At 49.1% G+C, this 22,323-nt stretch overlaps 1 protein-coding gene and 1 pseudogene across 2 annotated transcripts; one reads left to right on the top strand and one right to left on the bottom strand.

Annotated features, from left to right (window-relative positions):
- LOC143169246 (scavenger receptor cysteine-rich domain-containing protein DMBT1-like) overlaps window positions 1-8,309 on the top strand; it is a 29,291-nt pseudogene extending 20,982 nt beyond the window's left edge.
- A 1,389-nt stretch (window positions 8,310-9,698) lies between these two features.
- Window positions 9,699-16,826, bottom strand: LOC143169489 (scavenger receptor cysteine-rich domain-containing group B protein-like). Of its 2 annotated transcripts, none has more exons than XM_076356900.1 (7): window positions 16,731-16,826; window positions 14,748-14,774; window positions 13,309-13,635; window positions 12,563-12,892; window positions 11,819-12,148; window positions 10,935-11,264; window positions 9,699-10,014 (listed from the first exon to the last, which is right to left on the bottom strand). In XM_076356900.1, the coding sequence occupies exons 1-7, from the start codon at window positions 16,759-16,761 to the stop codon at window positions 9,980-9,982; spliced, it is 1,410 nt and encodes a 469-aa protein (XP_076213015.1). In that variant the 5' UTR covers window positions 16,762-16,826; the 3' UTR covers window positions 9,699-9,979. The 2 variants fall into 2 exon arrangements, with proteins under 2 accessions (XP_076213015.1, XP_076213014.1); XM_076356899.1 differs by having other exon boundaries at window positions 13,309-13,638; window positions 16,731-16,825.
- Between the last annotated feature and the right edge of the window lie 5,497 nt (window positions 16,827-22,323).

A 22,323-nucleotide genomic window follows, 5' to 3' on the forward strand; every position in this document is an offset into this window, starting at 1 on the left:
CAGGGAAGTGATCGTGCCCCTGTACTCGGCACTGGTGAGGCCGCACCTCGAATACTGTGTTCAGTTTTGGGCCCCTCACTACAAGAAGGACGTTGAGGTGCTGGAGCGTGTCCAGAGAAGGGCAACGAGGCTGGTGAGGGGTCTGGAGAACAAGTCTTATGAGGAGTGGCTGAGAGAACTGGGACTGTTCAGCCTGGAGAAAAGGAGGCTGAGGGGAGACCTCATCGCTCTCTACAACTACCTGAAAGGAGGTTGTAGCGAGGTGGGTGTTGGTCTCTTCTCCCAAGTAACAAGCGATAGGACGAGAGGAAATGGCCTCAAGTTGCGGCAGGGGAGGTTTAGATTGGACGTGGGGAAAAATTTCTTTACTGAAAGAGTGGTTAAACATTGGAACAGGCTGCCCAGGGAAGTGGTGGAGTCCCCATCCCTGGAGGTATTTAAAAGACATGTAGATGAGGCGCTTAGGGACATGGTTTAGTGGGCATGGGGGTGTTGGGTTGACGGTTGGACTCGATGATCTTAGAGGTCTTTTCCAACCTCAATGATTCTATGATTCTATGATTAACAGATGCTCAAGTCTTGTGCAGGCAGCTGGGCTGTGGGACAGCAGTCTCAGCCCCCGGATCTGCTAAGTTTGGACAAGGAACTGGCCAAATTTGACTGGATGGTGTGAACTGTGCAGGGGCTGAAACCATCCTCACCGACTGCAGGGCCAGACCTTGGGGAGACCCCAACTGTAACCACAGAGAGGATGCTGGTGTGGAGTGCTCAGGTACCACTAATGCATGTCATGAGATGTGGGGTACGAGGGACAGCCTGTATTTGTAGGAAGCGTGCCAGTGGCCCTGAACCTCTCATGGGGACTAGGGTGCTGCCAACTTTGTTGACCAGTCCTGATGGCCAGGATTGTAGAAGCTCACAAGTGGGGACTCAGCACTCTCAAATGCACTGTTTCCATCAGCACTCTATTCCCTCCTCCCCATTTCGGTGGTCTGTTGTTAGGGAAGTAACCTGGGTGCTCATCTATGATCACTCTGCAGGTGATTGATTTATTGCAAAAGCTCTAGCCGAGGATGTGGGATCAAGCTGTGAGGCCATAGGTACCTAGTGTCACTTTACACATCATGGGCCCAAGCCCTGTTGACCTCCAGACCCCTGTGAGGAGGGGTTTTTGCCCTCTCCACAGAACTCTGAGGCATGCAAAGCTCCTTGAACACTTTGCAATTGTGTTTTGGTCCAGGTGTTGCAGAACCAGCTCCCATCCGGCTCGTTGAACAGTCCAAATCGTTGCGCTGGCAGAGTCAAGGTGTTTCGTGAGCAGCAGTGGGGAGCCGTGTGTGATGACAGCTGGGATACAGCTGAAGCCAGAGTTGTGTGCAGGCAGCTGGGCCGCGGGGCAGCGCTGTCAGCCCCTGGTTCAGCTCATTTTGGGCAAGGGCCTGACCCCATCTGGCCGGACGATGTGAATTGCTCAGGGAATGAAGCTGCCCTCTCTGAGTGTAGGGCCCAGTCTTGGAGGTCCCATAACTGCGAGCATGGAGAGGGTGCTGGTGTGGTGTGCTCAGGTAACCCCTCTCTGTGTCCATCTGTATGATGGGGAAGGTTTTCTATTTCCAAGAGGGGTATTCATGTACCACCTCAGCAGCAGGATCTGTCTTAGAAGTGTCCTGAATCTGGATTGTGATCTCTCTTTCATCACAGTGGAGACCTGTTACAAATTCCTCTTTTTTTTGTTATGTGTGTAGCTGTTTCTGTAAACAGAAGCTGCATGCTTTCCTTGGCTTGGCTTTCTGACTTATATTCTGCAGAATACAGTACGCTGTCTACTGTCCACTTACCTCTGAATACAAGAACTGGGGAAGATATCCCAACATTATGCAACTGGATAAATGCATCCTGGATGTCATTAGGCTCACATACATTTTATCTTATTTTTAATCACGCAAATGGCAACTGAATGTATATCCCTGTCCTTGTTTTTTTTCTTCAGATATACCAAGAATAGCTCCACTGTGGTTAATGAATGGACCAAATCATTGCAGTGGGAGAGTTGAAGTTTTTTATGGCCAGCAGTGGGGAACAGTATGTGATGACAGCTGGGATATAAGCAATGCTGAAGTTGTTTGCCGACAGCTGGGCTATGGGAGAGCACTATCCACTCTGGTCTCTGCTTATTTAGGAGAAGGAACTGGCCCTATCTGGTTGGATGACATGAACTGCATAGGGACTGAAACTGCCCTCTCCAAATGTGAGACCACTCTATGGGGAGTCCATAGCTGTAGGCATGGAGAAGATGCTGGTGGTGTGTGCTGGGTAAGTCTCATCTGTGTCACCAACTGCTTGACTTTTGGGGCATGTGGAGGGATGTTTGAAATGCCATAGGGTACCCTCTTCCATCTTATGACTCTAAAACCATAGTACTGTACAGAGTGCAGTGCTTCAAACAGGGATGTGGGTAAATCATCTGTGTTCCCCTCTCCTTCCCATTCAAAAGCTAATCATGGCACTGTGATGCTACAGTCCAGTCTGCTGCTGGCTGTGCAGAAGAATTTAAATTTGGGACTTTTTCCCACGTGAGTTACCAGTAAACATGGTGGCATTGCAGGACTGGTGTGATTCATCCTGTTATAGAGGGTGTAGACTCACTTGGACTCTTCTACAGCTGCCAGTGACAACCCCAATGAACATACCACACTTGAAAAATCAAGATACACTCTCCATTTTTCTCTCTCTTTTCTCTTCCAGACAAGAATATTAAAAAAAACTTGCAGAAACCCACTTAATCTACCTCTCCTCCTCCCTCACTTGGTAGAACCATCTTCATGAGACCTTTTTTCACCAATGTTTTTCCAGCGTCTTCTCTGAAACCTCCACAGTTGAGACAAATTTCCTCAGCGTTGCAGCACTGCACTTTGTTGCCACTAGGAGGAAACCCTGCGCTCACTATCATTACCTGGAATTTATTCTACAGCCTCTTGTCTCTTTGCGGTGCGCATTACTACCATTTATTCTTTGCACCTACCATACTGCTATGTCCCTTTTCCGTTTCCTCAGCTTCTTCCCATTTCCCTCGAGACACATTTTTAAGCTGCTTCTCATTCCTGTCATTCTTCTCTGCTTTCTCCTTAACTGTTGGGCCTATTTCTTTTAGTTTGTTTTGCTATCTGGGGCTTTGCCAGTGCTGAGTAGCTCTGAAGGCTTGGTTTGCATAACTTACAGTCAGCACTCCCATTTATACATGTCCGTGCCTTTCTCAGAACAGCATGACACTGTAGAGTGTCACTCTCAATTCTTTATATCCCTTAAATCCCTTTGTGAAGACTTGTCACTTAATTAATTCTTCTTCATCCTCTATGTGATCATTTTACCTCTGTCATGGATGAGTGGAATGTACCTCACCCAAAAGAGACAAGCAGCAATATCTTTTATTGAGGTAAAATAATAATTTGAGAGAGTTCAGTGAGTTTGATGGAATTTAACAAAGTTTAACAGTGATTTGACATGGTTCAGTAAGTTTGATGGCAAGGTTCACCTTATTAATTACTGCATGGAAGAAACATACAATGGAAAATTGAGTTAGAACTGAGTTAGAATGATTCACACAGAGACTGGAGACGCAAAGAGTAAGGAGGACCCTCCCGTTGAGTCACGAGGTTTGGAGTGGACCCCCTTGCTTTCTAAACTCCTTATGGAGCCTAAGAGCAGCTGGGTCCAATCTTAGTGTCAGACTTGCACAATGGTTTATGTCTAATGGAATTATCCATACAATGTTTATAATAATATTGAGTAGCTACATAGCTAGTAGTAGCTATGAAACGTAGTAACGTTTCATTAGTATTAATTCACCATGCTATCAGTCACTTACCCAGGATCTGTCATGGGTAAGGGATCTCTCCACCTTGGGTAAGGAGGGATCTCTTCACCTCAGGTAAGGAATCTCTAACCTTGAGAGGGGTCCTTGCTGAAGGGGAGAGCCACCTGGTGTGCAGTCCAGCTGCAATTCAGGGAGAGCTTAAACTGGGCCCATCCTCATGGTAATATTTATAGAGTGAAGTAGTTGGCTATTAGTCAATAGTATAGACAAAATAGATGTCTTCGTTTTAGCTCTGGTATCTTGTTCTGTACTTTGGTTATCTTGCATTTCTGGGTTTCAAAACCACCTTTCAAAATATTTTTTCAAGGCACATTCACTCCCCTGTACATGAGCCAGGGGCTTTCCAGCTCGCAAGTTCCCCACAAGGACGTGAGGTCTGTTGCTTCTTAGTCAGCCTGAACCAAAGTACGGCTAGGAGTCAGTGCAGTCAATGGCAGGATTTGGCCCATCCTGATGCAGGTGCCCAAAGCAGATTAAAGAAGTTGTAACCCAACAGTACTCATTTCCTTCCATTGACTATTAAGGGTACCGAGCGTCCTCAGCAGAGTTGTAAAAGTGAGGTTCAGTTGCCTAAACATAGGCGTCTAGTGTCATCTGAGATGTCCCACTATATCCCACCCAGTCTTTAATTGCAGATCCAGAAGGGCACCAATCTCCCTTGTGTCCTGCATCAAGTCTGCCAACCCCATTGCGATGTCTGGGATTCCCTTGGCCTCTCAGATGGCACCAGGTACCAATGCTCAGGCAAGCCCCTGGAAGTTTATGCTTAAGGGCTCCAAGTCTAGCTGAGATGAATCATACCCCAGTTTTCTCACTGTTCTCCTGAAGAGTTCTTTCTTGCTAAAGTCCTTTCCCTTGGTCAGTAAAGTTACCTGCATTTGCTGTCTGGGCACAGGTATCTTTCTAGTTAAAGACAGAGGGGGAAAGAAGTCCTCGGTTTTGGACAGCACCTTTCCTTGACTTCTGGGACAAGAGGAGGGAAAACAACCACGTTGAACTTTCTTTCTCCATGCTGCTTGTCCTTGTCAGTTGTACTAAGCCAACGGGTACATGATGCGTTTGCTGACATGGCTAGCAGGAATGTGTTTGCCAGAATAAAACTTACCTGGTCTCACCTTTTTGGTTCAGGTGTTCCAGAACCAGCCCCGATCCGACTGGTGAACGGTTTGAATTTCTGCTCTGGGAGAGTCGAGGTGTTTCATGAGCAGCAGTGGGGAACCGTCTGTGACAACAGCTGGGATTTAACAGATGCTCAAGTGGTGTGCAGGCAGATGGGCTGTGGGACAGCGGTCTCAGCCTCCGGCTCTGCTTGGTTTGGACAAGGAACTGGCCAAATTTGGCTGGATGATGTGAACTGTGCAGGGGCTGAAACCGCCCTCTCTGATTGCTGAGCATGGTCTTGGGGAGACCACAACTGTAACCACAGAGAAGATGCTGGTGTGATCTGCTCAGGTACTGTTATGCCATGTAATGTGGGGTGCAATGGGGGCTATGTTTCAGGAATAGTTGTCTGTGGCGCTGGGGGGACACATTTTACCATGAGATACAGAAGGAGTGAATCCAGTGCTATTTTAGATTTCTTAGGGGATCCAAGATACCTGCACAGTGCTGGGGAATATGACAGAGGACCCGGTGCTCCTCTGGAGCAGCAGCTGGAAACCAGGCAGAATAAATTGGCTCCCAAAATGGGCATGTGTATTTAGGTAGCTGAAATTCCATCTGCAGTATGGGCCAAGCGGGGAGAAGGCAGGCTCAGGTGCTGTGGAGTGATGTGCGGGAGGGTAGTGTTGAGTAACGAGGTAAAGGGCACTCTCCACTTGAAATCACAGCAGCACAACATCGTGACAGAGAGACCTGTGCCACAGTGGCTGGGGAATATTTCTGGGAAGATGCTGTGGGAAGGAAAAACAAGGGGAACAGGCTGCCCTGGCCATCCTTGACCTCTGCAGAAAATGAGAGTGCTGTGTAGCCAGTGATGGCATTGGCAGCATCTACAGCTTACCCTGAGGCCCTGAGCCAAGAGTTCAGGTCCTGAGTTCAGTTTATTGAAGCTCTCTCCAGTAGTAATCTGCTGCAGGTATGAATTGGCTCATCTAGGTAGCAAAGCTCACATGCTCTGGTGATCAACATCCACGTCCACAACCTTTTTTAGCACAAGACCCCTATGAGGAGGGGTTTTTGCCCTCTCCACAGAGCTCTGAGGCATGCAAAGCTCCTTGAACACTTTGCAATTGTGTTTTCGTCCAGGTGTTGCAGAACCAGCTCCCATCCGGCTCGTTGAACGGTCCAAATCGTTGCGCTGGCAGAGTCAAGGTGTTTCATGAGCAGCAGTGGGGAGCCGTGTGTGATGACGGCTGGGATACAGCTGAAGCCAGAGTTGTGTGCAGGCAGCTGGGCCGTGGGGCAGCGCTGTCAGCCCCTGGTTCAGCTCATTTTGGGCAAGGGCCTGACCCCATCTGGCTGGACGATGTGAATTGCTCAGGGAATGAAGCTGCCCTCTCTCAGTCTTGGAGGTCCCATAACTGCGAGCATGGAGAGGGTGCTGGTGTGGTGTGCTCAGGTAACCCCTCTCTGTGTCTCAGTTTCAATGGTGTTGGAAAACATGGAGGAAAGATTTTTACCCTTGGTGGAAGGTCTTCTCTGTCCAAGTGTGTGCTATTAATCATAAACCCATTCTACACTTTTACATGAAGATCACAAGTAAAACTAAGCAGTGTTGTCAGAAAGTCTTGGTCTCTGGCTGATTGGGAAGTCCATTTCATTCTATCATGAGAAGAAATAAAATGTCCCATTTCAGGATTCATAGAGAATTTTAGAAACCTGAAACCCCTGAATGTGTCTTTACAGCATTTGTATCTAAGTGCTTTTTCAGTTTTCTCTCTAGTGTCTCTTGCAATCTGCAGTCCTGAAGAAACCTCTTGCTTTGTTAAAGCGATTGGGAGGCTCGTAGGATAATTCAGGTTGAAAGGACCACAGGAGGTCTCTACACCAGTCTCCTGCTCAAAGCGAGGTCAGCTATGAGATCAGACCAGCAGACCTTTATCCAGGCTCGAAAACCTAGTCTAATAGTCTTTCAGGGCAATCCTAAACAATTCCAATATTTTCTTTAAAATCAGGCATCCTGTTTTCTCAACTTTTAGCCATTTTTTTCTACATTTCTGGGATGTCAGAGTGAGAAGCTAGCAGAGCTTTCCTGGAGTCCCTCCTTCTTTCCATGAAGAGCTTTGGGAAACTTCAGGAGAACTCAACGCTCTTTCAGGAGGAGTCATCTCCCCTACCATGAACATAGCAAAGTGCACGCCTGCAGCTGAGCTGGTTGAAATGCTGTCACCCAGTGCTGCGTTCTCAGCCATGAACAGGACAGACCCTCTGTTAAAAACCTAATTTTAACCTCCCCTTTTGACTAATTTTATTTGGCACACTGCTTCAGTGCAGGAAACGGTTGGCTGATGCTTTTTAAGGTGATTTATTGTCCAATTCAGCTGGTTTTACCAGCCATGAGAGTTTTCAAGGAATAGTAAGTGTCTATTAATATACATTAGCATAATCTGCTTTCTCCTAGCAAATTATTCAGAACACATGGTGAATATTGCAGTAACTGGAGTAAAAAGTGTAAGGCCAAAAGAAGGTTAAGCAATATGGGCATTGGCCAGTCTGTTCACTGATGGACATTACGAAGCTTCACATACGTGACCCAGTTTATTTGGGCATGCATCATGTTCCTGGACATAGGTACCTAATGCTATGTAAGACACCTAACAGTATGCAGACATCTACATGGGGCTGACTGATACAACCCTGAAGCTATGAGACCCACACGCTTCCGACATCACAGCTGGAGGATGGCAAGGATGCCCCAACGCATCTCAAATGGGAAAAGACACCTAATTGGAGGCTCCTGAATTGCTCCCTTTTACAGGTTTCGTCTGTAGATAACATTAGATTTTTATTTCAGAGCTCAGCCCAGCAGATTGCTATTTATACAGAGCAGGCACAGGGTCCCGTGTCACTGTAGCATCGGCAGCGATTCAAACAAACCATCTGAAACGTGCCTGCTTGGAAGGGATGCATTAGCATGCCTTACTGGCTGGGAGACTGAAATACCACTCCCAGTCCTAACTGGCACATTTCTGCCAGCCTGCAGGCCGTGCAGTGCCACACAGACTTTGGGGTAACCCTGAGTGGACACCCAAAATGTCCTCTTTAGCCATCCATTTTTCATCCATGGGACACCCTGCTTGGCACTCGTCCCCTACAATGTGTCAGCAGGGTTCAGGTGCAATGTATTTGTGTGCATTTATCTTTTTCAGTTGCTTTTTGTGCAGGTATTCCAGAAGTGCCTCCTCTCTGGCTGGTGAATGGCCCAATTCATTGTGCCAGGAGAGCTGAGGTGCTTCATAGCCAGCAGTGGAGGATGATCTGTGATGACAGCTGAGACTTGAGTGATGCTGCAGTGGTGTGCCAGCAGCTGGGCTGCAGGACAGCCATGTCCACCCCAGGTTCAGCTTATTTTGGGCAAAGTTTTTGTTGTATCTGGTTGGATGATGTGAAATGCTCTGGTAGAGAGGCAGCCCTCTCCGAGTGTGTGGTGAGGCCTTGGGGAGTCCATGACTGTAATCACGGAGAAGATGCGGGCCTTGTATGCTCAGGTAACCTTCATCCATGTCCCGTTCTACTAGGCATTAGTTGATACTAAGCTTCTAGGTTGGATGCTGGGGCTGGTGGCTCTTTGTGCTTTCCCAGTCTAACCTTCTTGTTTTACACAAGTACCACAGGATGACATTGGAGGCATGGAGTTGGAGCTTGCTGTTTTGAGGGATGATTCCCATCTCTCCATGTGGCAGCACATTTTTCCTATTTGCATTTTTTAAATATCACTAAATATTATATGCACACTAGTAACTTTCAGTGGCTTGTCAGGCTAAAGCAAGCTGCTTTTACAGGTCTGGATTGCATACATTTCTTTCCAGGTGGGATCTAAACCTCACAGATGTTCCAGAGTGGAGAAGAGAGATGATATTGCCAGCCAACAGGAGTACAACATTCATTTAACCCAAACAAAAGTGATTTCTGAAGTCCAAAAAGCATGCAGTACAGAAGCAAACAACTGAGACTCAGATCTATCACACTCAAATGCAAGCACCCAACTGACGTGCCCAAATCAGGGGTATCTTTGCCCTGGGATGAATGGGGTGAACTGGTCTGGAGGGAGGTGGGGAAGAGGATCTAGTCATCTGTCCTTTCCATAAAACTAGCTTGAGTTGGCCAACTAACTTGGAGACAGCCGATGTCAATATTGAGCTAAAGAGCTTTGCTCTTTGCTTTGTTGGGATTGAAGCATTTGTGTTGTGCCGACAGGCACAAAGTACATTGCGTTTTGGAAAGCAACAAATCACAAAAACTATCTGTGTTGGAGGCTAAATCTTGATTGGACATCCCTGAAATGGGAAATTATCCACCTGTAAAGTGCCAGCTTTAGTCTGTGGGAAGAGTGAAGGAGGAAAAGGGGTGAATTGTTCCCTATGGGGGGCAGTTCCCCTTGGTCCCTTCCAAGGAGGGACAGACAAACCTTCAGGGATAAGTTTGTGTTGTGCAATGTTCACATCCCAAGGCTCTCATGGCTACCCTTGTTACTGGTCTGAATGTCAGTGGAGGCAAATGTTTCTCTGCAGACCTGAGAAATGGTACGCTGCCATACTATTGGCATAAATATTCATCGTATTCATTCATCACATAAATATTCATCATGTTGGACCAACAGCTCATTGCCAGATATGTGTTCAGGCAGCAGAAGTCCACAAGCAATTTAGGAGACAGCCAGATGTTCAGTTTTAGGGGAACTTTATTGATGTTTTCATCACATACTTTGTGATGTTCGCTTTGCAGTGGGAATAATGTGTTGAGCTGGGTTTTCCATCAGTGCGGTTATAACCAAGTTTGTGGATCCTTCAAAGGATGAGAGAGAACGGTTTTGCCAAGCCCTGGATCCCATTATGGCACACTGGTGGTTCTGCAACATGCCTGCCCTTCGCCTTCTTAGCTGAATCTTGCTGGCCCACCTTCCTGCGGCAAGGTGAGCACAGTCCAGTGGGGCCAGTCTGGCACTTATGGTGCTTCTGGCTCTTCCAGGTTCTTGTTAACTGCAAAGAAAGGGAACAAGGTAAAGCAAAATCTGCTCCCAGGAACTCTCTGACACCAGAATTGCCTGCCAGAAGTGACAAGGAATCTGCTCCCAAAGAAGGTCTGTGGGTTGGGGCTGTTGGGAACCCAACATCTGAGCTTTGGACAGGGCCCTGTGAGAGCCAGGACAGGACTGCATGAAGAGCAGACTCTGACCCTGATGCACAATGCACTGCTTGATCCAAAGGACTGCAGCACATGGTCCTGACAGCATGACCCTGTGCAGCACCCAGGTGAAATCCAAGACACTACAGCCCTGCTCCTCCACAATGAAACCAGCCAAAGACTCCCAGGGATTCCTTCCTTCACCCATGCAGGGCCTGTCCAAGCTTCTTTCCCAAGAAACAGGGCATGAGGAGTCAGGAACCCAGCTCCCAAGAGCTTCAGAGAGTCCAAGTCAGACATTTATTGAGTATTGATGATGGACCAATACAGAGGCATCTCGCCCCAGACACCGTTCCAGCTGTCCTCCCCTTGCCTCCCATGGATGCTCATCGTTACCTCCTGCCCTAGAAACTTCCCTACTTTCCCTCTTTCTGCCCTTTAGGAGCCTTGCCCTATACAAAAGTCCCTTGTCAGCATCTCCCCGGCAGGATCCATCCCATAGTCAGACGGTCACTGGTGTGTTTGCTTCTGCTCTGCTGATGCCCCTCTCCCACCAGCTGGTCCCACCACATCCATCCTAACCAAAAGCTCTGTATTCCTTACAGCTCCCTGCTGTATCCATTTCCCTGCCTCCACCAGCATAATCCTGAGCTGGGGGGAGCCTTCCTGCCCTGTGATTCCCCTTCTGTACCCTGCAGTCCAGCCTGCTGGCGCTGCTAGAAGTGTTTGACCCTGTCCCCACACCACTTCCGATGCCACGGTGATGGGTAGTTACCTGCACAAACAACATCAGCATCCTCTCCGTGATAGCAGTTGTGTTCACCCCATGGCCTGGCCTGACAGTCAAAGATGCTTTCTTCCGTCCCATTGCATTTGACATCGTCCAGCCAGATGATGTCTGGCCCTCGCCCATAGCGGGCGCCTCCAAGAGCTGACAGCGGTGACCCGCAGCCCACCTGCTTGCACACCACCTTGGCGTCCTTCATGTCCCAGTGGTCATCACACACACTGCCCCACCGGTTCTCGTGGAGCACCTCAACTCTCCCAGCACACTTGTTCGGGCCATCCACGAGCCGAACCGGTCCCTCCTCAGGAATGTCCACCTCTGTACCAATGCCCAGAAAATAAATGTTAAGGGAGCGTCCTACACACCCCACTGCCTGTGGAAAGCTTGCCTGCTCAGCAGAGGCTCAGGTATCTCCGAGCACACCAGACATATGGCAAGGTCTAGGCTTCTCTGGGGTAGGAAGGAAGACAGAAAAGCCAGGGAGAGGGGCTGTGGGAAAAGGGCAGGAGGAAGCTTTCCTGGTCTTCATGGATGGCTGCAGGCTCTACTGCGTGTCTGCTTCAAGGAGTCTGCTAACGCTAATCGCCCCGCAGCGCAGAGGTGGGACAAGAGACCAGAGCAGTCTCGGGTAGGAGAGGATTTAATGCTGCCCCTGGGTCAGCTACATCCACATGCCCGCCCTGGGTCATTGGGCAAGCACTGCACCCAGAGTTAATCAGCTGTGTCCCTCTCTTGTTCCCACCAGCAGACATCCACAGAGCTGCACTGGGACTCAGGACCAGCCCTGATTCAGGCAGGGGCCATGTGTGTGGTGGGATCTGCCCATCCTACTGCCCAGCACGTGCAGGATGGGGGACGGAGGGGGAGGTTACCTGAGCACTCCACGCTGGCATCTTCCACGTGGTTGCAGATGTTGTCTCCCCATGGCTTCGCCTCGCATTCAGTGAGGGACGCTTCTGTCCCTGTGCAGTTCACATCGCTCAGCCAGATTTGGCCTTTCCCTTCCCCATATTTAGACTCCCGAGGGGCCGATACCGCCGTCCCACAGCCCAGCTGCCTGCACACAACCTTTGCCTCCCGTAAATCCCACTGGTCGTCACAGACGGTCCCCCAGACGTCCTTGTGAAGCACCTCAACTCTCCCAGAGCAGCGGTTGGGGCCACCCACCAGGCGGACTGAAGTGGAGACGGTGATCCCCGAGTCTGCAGACACATTCAGAGAGGGCATGCTCAGGCTGTGCATTGGTGTGTGTCCCCCCCCTTCCCCAAGTATCCTTGCCCTGCCCTGCAAACAGCAGCCTCTCCTCCATAGCTTTCTCCACATGTAACATGCAACTGTCCAAGCAAGAAGCACAATGGCAGTCTTAATCTCAAGCCTGAGCTGAAGAAAAATGGCCACAGAGCACCCCAGTAAGCAGAGAGGAGAGAACCTCCCAGACTGCAGCCCTCTTCCATGATGTGACAACCCCAGGCCACCAGCAGGACTATTAGGTTAGCATCAACTCAGTAGCAGAGTGCTCCATAGGAAGCCCTTGTTCCTGTCCAAGGTTGTGCCCACGTTGATTGCGAGGACACCCTAATGCATGGATGGCAAAAGCAGGAGAATGGCAGGATTACCTGAACAGACTGCACTGGCATCTTCCCCATGGTAACAATTGTGGTCCCCCCACGGCCTCGCCGGGCATTCAGAGAGAGCAGCTTCCATCCCTGTGCAGTTCACATCATCCAGCCAGATGGTGTCAAATCCTCGTCCAAACTTGGCTCCAATGGGGGCCAGCACCGCATCCCCACAGCCCAGTTGCTTGCACACGACTTGGGCATCATTTAGATCCCAGTCGTCATGGCACACGCTGCCCCACTGTTCTTCATGAAGCACCTCAACCCTCCCAGCACATCGGTTCGGGCCTCCCACCAGTCGGATTGGCCCTGGCTCAGGTACTTCTGTTCCTGTCAAAAACAAATGAGGGAGAAGTTTTGGGACAAGTCTCTGTGCCCCTGATCACCTGGAGAAAGCAGAATCTCCCATGATGCACCAAAAACTGTCTCTGCTCATCCCAAACACCTGTCAAAGGCTCCCTTCCTAACTTCTGGCTTGAGAAGAAAAGTTGAAGGGAAAATAATGGCAGCATGGAGGCCGTCAGGGGAGGGAGGGGACTATCTGTGTCCTCTCCCAGCTCTGCAGGTTGTTCCAGGTCCAGGAGTTGTGATGCAACTTCTCTGGGTCAAGTGAGGTAGGAAGCTGGAGCTGAACAAAGTCATTCTGCATCCCTGATCTCCTAACTGGATGGGTCAGAAATTGCACCCTGGCTTATTTGAGGCAGAAGGACCAATGTGGCATGAAGTAGAAAACACCTGGGGGTTACCTGAGCACTCCACGCTGGCATCTTCCACGTGGTTGCAGGTGGTGTCTCCCCATGGCTTCGCCTCGCATTCGGTGAGGGACGCTTCTGTCCCTTTGCACTTCATGTCGCTCAGCCAGATTTGGCCTTTCCCTTCCCCATATTTGGACTCCCGAGGGGCCGATACCGCCGTCCCACAGCCCAGCTGCCTGCACACAACCTTTGCCTCCCGTAAATCCCACTGGTCGTCACAGACGGTCCCCCAGACATCCTCGTGAAGCACCTCGACTCTCCCAGAGCAGCGGTTGGGGCCACCCACCAGGCGGATCTCAAGTTTGGTTGTGTCTACATCTTCTGGAGAGAGCAGACACCCAAGGGTGAAGGCAGGGAATGAGAAAGAGGGCTCTTCTGCCCCAGTGAGGCTGTCTTTATTGCCAAACCGGGAGGAAGAAAAGCCCAGGGTATTCTAGCATCCCAAATCTTTGGTGGCTGGAACCAGGTTTTGAGCTGGGAATGGCCAAAAGTCTCAGGTGTTTTTGGAACCGTAAGTCTGTTTTGAGGTACAAATCACAGGGTTCATTTTCAGCTGTAAGGGGAGAGGTGTAGCCCCGCCAAAACCTACCCCAGCATTCAGGTTCTGGGTAAGTTTCCCCATAGTTAAGGCCAGTGTGTCCCAGCAAATGCTGCTACAAGGACTGGAAGCAGGGAGGAGAGAATTGACACACTTCTACCCATTCCCCAAGGGAAGGGTTGGGTTTGCTCAGCTATTGGCAGTGATTGCTGAGTGCTGTTGTGGACCTACAGACAGTCAGCACTCGGGAGTGGAAAGGACCTACTCAGTCCTGTTCCTGCTGTTGAACCCACCAGGACACACAATCCCCCTCAAAACCTGGCTCCAGCTGCCAAACCTCTGATCACAACACTGTTTGCCACCCTAATATCAAGAACCAAATCTCTCCGGATACCCTTGTCCCTTTGCACGGATCTGGGGTGCTGTAGTGGGAGAAATTCAGGGACTGAAATATGCCAAGGTCTGAAACCCTGAAGCACCTCCACACTGGTTCATGGAGCCAAGGAGACACCAGGCATTCCTCCATCTCATGGAGATCAGACCCCAGCATCGAGGATATCCTGACTTCATGTTTAACTTTGCTAAAATGAGCAGCTGTTTCGTCAATGTTTTGGATGAGTACTGCTCCTTTCACCCAGAGATCTCCAGCAGGTACCAGCTGCACCTCACAGAGCATACAGGAGGTAGAGTCAGGTCTTCTCCATTGGCTAATCAGGAGAATGTGGTTTACAGAGAGAAGATCACTGGCCACAGAAACAGGCTTCAGACCAAGGTCTCTTGGCCCCGAGCAGCATATTTAAATCTCCACATCAGACATAGCATCATTCTGCATGACATTTTATGACAGCTGTGTGTGCTGACTCATGCGCCACTCCCTCCTACAAATACTGACCTGCCAGAAGGACTCCTGCAAGGGAAGCTGAAATAGAAGAAATACAGGATATTAGTCCGAGTCTCATGAGCTCTGCAGAGTGCGGAGATTCAGGACAGCAAAACACCGGGCAAGAGACAAGACTCTGTGAGCTCTGCTAGAGCCCATCATTGCTCTCCGTCTCCCAAACCCAGCTGTCAATGGGCTTTGCCTATCCTAGTGCATGTCCATGGGACTTTCTTGATAAAGAGATCAGATAAGGAGAGAAAAACCTAAAAAAAAATAAAGTCTATTGGAAAAAAAAATAAAAATTGGTTTGGGCAGATAATGTGAAAATACCATAACAGAGCAGTTGGGATTCCTCTTGTCTGGATTCAGTCACCTGAAAGTCAGTGACCAGACAGATTAGATTAGATTAGATTAGATTAGATTAGATTAGATTAGATTAAACTAGGCTCCTGTGACAGGCAGTGGAAAGAGCTGAGTCATGGCTGATCCATACCAATCTCATCCTAGGGCTGGTGTCCAGAGCAGACAGTCGAATTGGGGCTGGAGGTGCTTGTCTCTGCCTAGAGACTCTGGATGTGACACCCAGCTCTTATCAACAGCCAGACAAGAGGTACACCGCTGAATGAAACTGCTGAAAATGTGATGAGTTGCAAACAGCGTGGCATTTTTATTTTTGCCTTTCGGTCAGGGTCAGACCATGAAGCAGCATTGCCATCTCTGAACTTCAGGCAGACACCAGACAGAATTAACCCCAGGGCTGCTGTCAGTCCTGCAGACATTAATGGCAGCAATGAAATGCCATGGGAACAGCTATGGGCCTGCTAATGGGGTTGTGCAAAGAAGCATCTTCAAGGTGGAATGCGTCTGGAGACTTGTGCAAAGAGGCTATTCCCATTCAGATTTCCCTGAGGATTAACTAGAGGTCGAGGCAAACCCTGGGAGGGAAAGCCTGAGGAAAAACTTGCCAGGATCTGTTTTTCCTGGAAACTCAGGAGAAGGGGACTTTGTGGCCACTGTACAAGGTCAACAGCAAAGAAGAGCTCAACACAAACAACAATTTCTGCTCCTAAATGCAGCAGTCTGGCAAGATCCCAAGCATTGACCAACAGCTTCAGGCAAGGGCAGAACTGCTGACACCAGGACAAGCATTAGCGTTATTGCCCAGGTAAGACCTTTTTCCATCTGCCTTTTTTTTTTTTTTAGCTACTTTTAAGGTTTATGGGCTGAGATGCCTAATGGTAATCCTCCTTCTCTGTAAATTCCAGTTGCCTTCAGATAACATATCATCTTGGGAGCCTGAAGCGCCTACCCACGTACTGTAGCCACCAAGCACACTCGGTGCCTCTGCCCGTTGTCACCAGGTCTGGTGTCATCCCTGATGCACGGGAACAAAGGAAGATATAAGGAAGAAATTTCTTATGATGAGGATAGTGAAACACTGGAACAGGTTGCCCAGAGAAGTTGTAGATGCCCCATCCCTGGAAACATTCAAGGTCAGGTTGGACGGGGCTCTGAGAAACCTGATCTAGTTGAAGATGTCCCTGCCCATGGCAGGGGAGGGTTGGACTAGATGACCTTTAAAAGTCCCTTTCAACCCAAACCATTCTATGATTCTGTGAACCCACAGAGGCTAGGAACCCACAGCAGAGAAACAGGGGCAGGGAACCCCACCTTGTGTGTTGCTGTCTTTGCTCACAAGGGCTGGGATTCAGTTCCCAAATGAGACACTTCTTAAGGTGTCTAGGTACTGCTGCCAAGGTGGGGCAGCATCCAGCTGTCCACCTGTGGCTGCCTAGTGACATCTGAGGGGATCTGAGTGTCCACACTCAGCTACCAGATACGGATCAAATACCACCGATTGCATTTCAGTTCCTCGCAATGTCCCATTTGCTTTGTGCTATGGGCTGTAGAAGAAGCAATAGTGGAAGAGGAGAACCATTGGCAAAGAGATGCCAAGCCAAAAGCAAAGAGAAAAAAAGATCCCACCTCACTTACCCCAGAGACATGCCAGGAGGACAAGCCTCATGTTGGTAGCAAAGATACTGTGCGCTCGTTGTCTCCACAGGAGAGCAGGGCAGGGGGGAGGCAGGACATGCACCCAAGGGACTGTCTATTTGAGAAGTCCCCCTTGCCACGGCTCCTCCCCTCCACCCCAAAAACCTTCCTCCGTGCCCCGCGGCAGGTACTCAGCAAGTACGAAAAGCCAAGCCTCTGCCAGGAAGCGACTCTTGTGCCATGAGCATCACGTAAGCTGCGGGATTGTGAAACTGGGCTGTTTCGGGAATCTGCTGAGCAAACAAGTCCTCTGAGGACAGCCAGTTCTGGACCATCAGTGGCAGGAATGGGGGGAGACAGGGTTTTGGAAGTTGCCTTCCAGGACTGGCTTCAGGCAGCTGCAGGAATACGGCATCAGTGCCCAGGCTTAGCTGGGAAAATGGGTATGATCCCATGCTGCTAATGCAGCATGAGAAGATGTAAGAAACCTTTTCCCACTGCTGAAAGCAGCGTCTTCCAAAAGTGGAAGTTTTTTTCCAGTTTTTCTCCCATGTTTGTCCCAAGAGATGGGAATTCTTTGTGAAATTTGGTTGCAAGGTTTGTGTGTGTTCACAATCCAGTTAATTTTTTAGTTGGTGTGAGACCTCCTCCCAGTCTTGACAAAGCCAGATGTGCAAGCAGCAGGATGCTCTGTCCCTGGACAGCAGAGCCAGGCTCCCAGGTCCCCTACGAGGTTGAATCACCCAGATAGTCACACAGCTGAGCAGGGAAATGACGCTGCTGCTATTGTGGGTGGGATCTACCTCGTACCAACTTCTCTATCTGGAAAATGCATTTAGATACCTTGTATGCTCAGCAGAGATCATCAAGCACTCTTAGGAGGCGGTCGTAGTCAGGTGTCGGACTCAGACACCTGTACTGGAGATGTCTAAGGGGGAAGACGCCTCAGGACTGGCTGAGGAGGGGGATATCCTGAAGGGAAGGCAATGTGATGCTAGGACAATTGCACCGCACCCTCCACCACTCAGCAAAATCCTTGATCCCCTCTTTGCATTTGCACCAGCTATCTGGGCAAGGTTGGCCCACAGGACCATTGCTCAGCATCATCTCTAGGAATAGAGGTGGGTGCAAAATAGCTCAGCTGAACACACAGAAAATATGCTTTACCGCTGAAGACACACAGGAATATCTGTCATCCCAGGGAGCGTGCATTGGACAGACAAGAGTTTGTGCAGCTCTGAGGTACTCCTCTGCTTAGACTGTACAACCCAGGGACTACTTGCAACACATCCTTTGTCTTCCCCATGCCAAAGAAGAGTGTGAAGATACCCTCTGGAGATGACAGACAAGGAGAGAACATCCCTGGCAGAAATGGAGGGGAGTAGTGGGTGACAACTCACCGGGAAGGTGAGTGAGGGTAGGGGTAGCAAGTCTTTTCTTTGCAACAGCGGGTCCAGCAGATGAAAGGTGAAGGTGATGGGCCAGAAAAGCAGGCCTGAATAAATACAAATCTCAGGCTACTGAAGACCATGGCCTTCTCAAAGACATGCATCAGTCCAAGTTTAAATCAGGCCCACACCAAATTCAGTATCAAAGCTGTGTGTGGTAGAGGAGAGCATTGCATCCAACTGAGAGGAGATGAATCATAGAATCATAGAATGGTTCGGGTTGGAAGGGACCTTTAAAGGTCATCTAGTCCAACCCCCCTGCCGTGGGCAGGGACATCTTCAACAATATCAGGTTGCTCAGAGCCCCGTCCAACCTGATCTTGTTTTCAGGGATGGGGCACCTACAACCTCTCCAGGCAACCTGTTCCAGTGTTTCACCACCCTCATCGAGAAAAATTTCTTCCTTATATCTAGTCTGAATCTACCCTCTTTCAGTTGAAAACCATTACCCCTTGTCCTATTGCAACAGGCCCTACCAAAAAGTCTGTCCCCATCTTTCTTACAAGCCCCCTTGAAGTACTGAAAGGCTGCAATAAGGTCTGCGTGGAGCCTTCTCTTCTCCAGGCTGAACAACCCCAACTCTCTCAGCCTTTCCTCATAGGAGATAATACAGATGAGCTCTGTATCTTGGCGTTTGAAGACTGTTCTCATCTGTTTGCTTAGTTTTCAGTTTTGCTCATTGAGGACATTTTCAATCTCTCCATCTCTGTCCTGTTTTCTATGCTTAGATAGCTGTTACTGGCTCCCTTCTGGCCAGTCTCCAGCAGGCCAAGAGTTGGCCAACACCATGCTTGAAAGCTGATGCACACACCAGCCACTGATGTGCAGCAGAGACCTCAGCACTCCTGGGAAAAGGCAACAGTCACACAGACATCTTGTATGCGGGAGAACCCCCTGTCCCAGAAGTATCAGGTGAGGTTTGCTTTTTTTGCAGTACCCAGAGTTTGTTGAGCCACAGCCTGTTGTGCTTTGATACTGATCCTTAGGTTCTTCCAGCTTGTGGGAAGTCTGGCCAGTAATTCCTGGTTTGTATTTGTACAGTTGATTACTCACTTGATAGTTAATCCCAACAAACCTGTATTTGGCGATAACACTTTGCGAGTTATCTTCTAAGTGGCTACAAATAGAAGTATTGGCTTTGTGCTCAATGTTTTTCCAGGAACTGAATTTAGACTGAATCTTCTAAAATTCACCAGAGTTCTTTCCTTCCCCCCTCCCCTCTTCCCTCCCTCGTTCCCTCTTCCTTCCTCTTTTCATTCCTTCCTTCCCTCCTTTTTTCTTCTCTTCCTCTCTTTCTTTCTCTCTCTCTTTTGTTCATTCATTTATTTGTTTGTTCATTTCTCTTAAGATCCAAGTGGATCAAAGTGTAATTTTGACCACGTAGGGAGGCTTGGAGCAACTGGCTGTGCATGAGGGTCCTTGCACAGAGTGGTAGCCCTTATACTATATGACAGTTCTTGACATCCACTGTGGCTTTCCTGAAATGTTCTGGAGTTTCCCAGCATCCTTTACTTGGAGTAACCAAAAATTCAAAAAGAAATTCCTCTTTTCTCCCTGTTGACCTGTTGAAAACACAGTCCTGCCCAGCCCTGATATCTGTCCTCAGGACACTGTGAAGATAACCTGTATTTCCTGATTTTCCTTCAGCCGTACACTGCTCCTGTGCATGCACACCAGGGAAGGCAGTGACTTTGGCTGCTTTAGCATCATAGCTGTCCGTCAGCTCCCAACATGGAGCAGCAAAGACCTGCTATTTATTTAACCAGGCACTCAGTCTCTTCCAAGGGAAGCAGTGTCCACGCTGCCTTTTAATATCATCATCACTTTCTCAGGCATGCCAGGATCAAGCTTTAATATCGCTGGCATTTTTAGGGTAAAAACTCAACCATTTGCTGAGTTTCATCATCAGACCTGCTGTGTTCATCAAGCTTTAATATCACTGGCATTCTTAGGGTGAAAACCCAACCATTTATCATTTCATCATCAGACCTTCTGTGTTGAACGCAGCTCTGCGGACCACTCCGTGCAGCCAAGGCGTGAACCAGCTCACACCACTGAGGGTTAGCACCTGTCGTGGTTCAACCTCGGTCGGCAACTGAGAACCACGCAGCCGCTCGCTCACTCCACTCCTCCCCCCCCGGTGGGATGGGGGAGAGAATTGGAAGAGTAGAAGTGAGGAAAAACTCATGGGTTGAGATAAAAAGTTTAATAATTGAAATAACTATAATAATAATAATAATACACGAAGCAAGTGATGCACAGTACAATTGCTCACCACCCGCCAACCGATGCCCAGCCAGTCCCCGAGCAGCGGCCCCCCCGGCCAGCTTTCCCCAGTTTATGTACTGAGCGTGACGTCACATGGTATGGAATGTCCCTTTGGCCAGTTTGGCTGTGCCCCCTCCCAGCTTCTTGTGCACCTCCAGCCTTCTCAGTCAGTAGAGCATGGGAAGCTGAAAAGTCCTTGGCTAGTGTAAGCATTACCTAGCAACAACTAAAACATTGGTGCGTTATCGACTTTGTTCTCCTCCTAAATCCAAAACACAGCACTGTACCCGCTACTAGGAAGGAAATTAACTCTATCCCTGCCGAAACCAGGACAGCACCACACAAAGTGGACTAGCTAGGCTCATTCTTCACGGTGTTTGGTTTGGATGGGCTCTTTGTCCCATGCCTGAGGATGTATTTGCATTGTTTTTCAGCTCAAAATGTTTGAGGTAGTAGGAATTATTTTTTTTTTTAAGCCTGCCAGAGAGTTGTTTTCTATAGGATGAAGATGAGATGTGTTGGGTACACTGGGGAGTGGCAGGGAAGTGCATGCATGGGGAGGGCAGAGCTGGCTGCAATAGAGACGGGGCTGAGAGAGGCAAAAGTAGTCTGATACATCTCTACATAGCTTGTCTGGGATGGGCTCCAGTGTGAACTGTCCCTTAGCTGGGCTCTGGCTTTCCCTGGGGAAAATACATGGTTTGGTCTAGAAGAGCGGGTGGGATAGGATTAGCACACGTGTCGTGTAAACACAGAGGGAACAGGCAAGAAACTAGTTAACGAAGAGATATCTTGTCTGGGACCTGATGTCTGTGCCGTGTGGCAAGGTAAAATTTGCAACTGCAGCTGCTTGATCTGAGGCAAGGAAGTGTAAGGGTGTGGAGATGGGAAGGATGCTCTTCACGTGTCTGAGGAGATGCATCCGAAGAGAACTGAAGCATGCTCTGTTTGCATTCTTCTCCCTGTGAAGGCCATAAAACCACATTCCCTGAGCACAGCGATTACTTTCTATGGCTTAACGAGGGCTCTGCATTTAAGAGCGAGTTAGGAGGAGAAAAGGTAATCATGACCTGAACTCTTTTTTGCTAGAACAGCTGTACATGCTGTATTTTCTTTGGGCTCTTCTGCTGAAAAGGAGTTTGAGTAACTCTGGACGTACAAGGCACACCGTTTCCCAAAGCCAGCAAAGCCCTTTAGTGGTCTCATCTTTGATGGAAAGCCTTTGCACACACCGTAGCACGTCCCACTGGCCTCTATCTGATACCCTGATGTCCCTAAAAGCAAGATGGGTGGGATATGTGCACTGGGTGATGCTGGAGTCACCACATAGTACCTAAGATATCTTCATCTGGTTATAAATATGGCACAAGAATAAACAGACTAGCAATTTTCTGTAGTGGATAACTGTCTATATTTAGACAAATCAGCCCTTTCCCGGGTGTCTGCAGTGTCAGTGCCTACATCTGATTAGTAGACATTCAGGGTTCCTTTTATAATTACTCATTATTTAATCGATACACATAGTTCAAAGTTTTGTCTCAACTCCTGACCTGGTGGTCATTGGGCAGAATGTGTTGGGCATGAGTGGGTGTGCAACAAAAGTGGCCCAGCCTTCACTGCCAACAGGGCTAGGCGGCTTTCTCTAAGTCAGGTCATCTTCTGGCCGGGACATTGCTCAAGACCTCAACGTGGACCTGCCAACCATGGCACTGCGCACTGTCCCTGGGACAACTTTCCCTCTCTGGACAGTGTCTTGCCAAGCCCGGAGCCATACCCTGGTGTCTCTGGCTGCCTCTGTCAGGAAGTAAAGCTGTCATTAATTGCAAGCAGTACTTTGGCAGCTGCCCCACTGCAAGGAGCTGGGCTTCCCTGCGGGC

The sequence above is a fragment of the Aptenodytes patagonicus genome, chromosome 20 (assembly GCF_965638725.1).
Source record: "Aptenodytes patagonicus chromosome 20, bAptPat1.pri.cur, whole genome shotgun sequence".
Taxonomy (NCBI): Eukaryota; Metazoa; Chordata; class Aves; order Sphenisciformes; family Spheniscidae; genus Aptenodytes; species Aptenodytes patagonicus.

What these genes read in the sequence shown, in the direction of transcription:
- LOC143169489 (XM_076356899.1), bottom strand. Translation starts at nt 16,761, where the DNA reads ATGAGGCTTGTCCTCCTGGCATGTCTCTGGG. An exon ending in TGCCAGCGTGGAGTGCTCAG is followed by an intron (nt 12,893 to 13,308) that starts GTAACCCCCAGG and finishes TGTTTTTGACAG; the next exon opens with GAACAGAAGTACCTGAGCCA. An exon ending in TGCTGATGTTGTTTGTGCAG is followed by an intron (nt 10,015 to 10,934) that starts GTAACTACCCAT and finishes CTTTCTTTGCAG; the next exon opens with TTAACAAGAACCTGGAAGAG.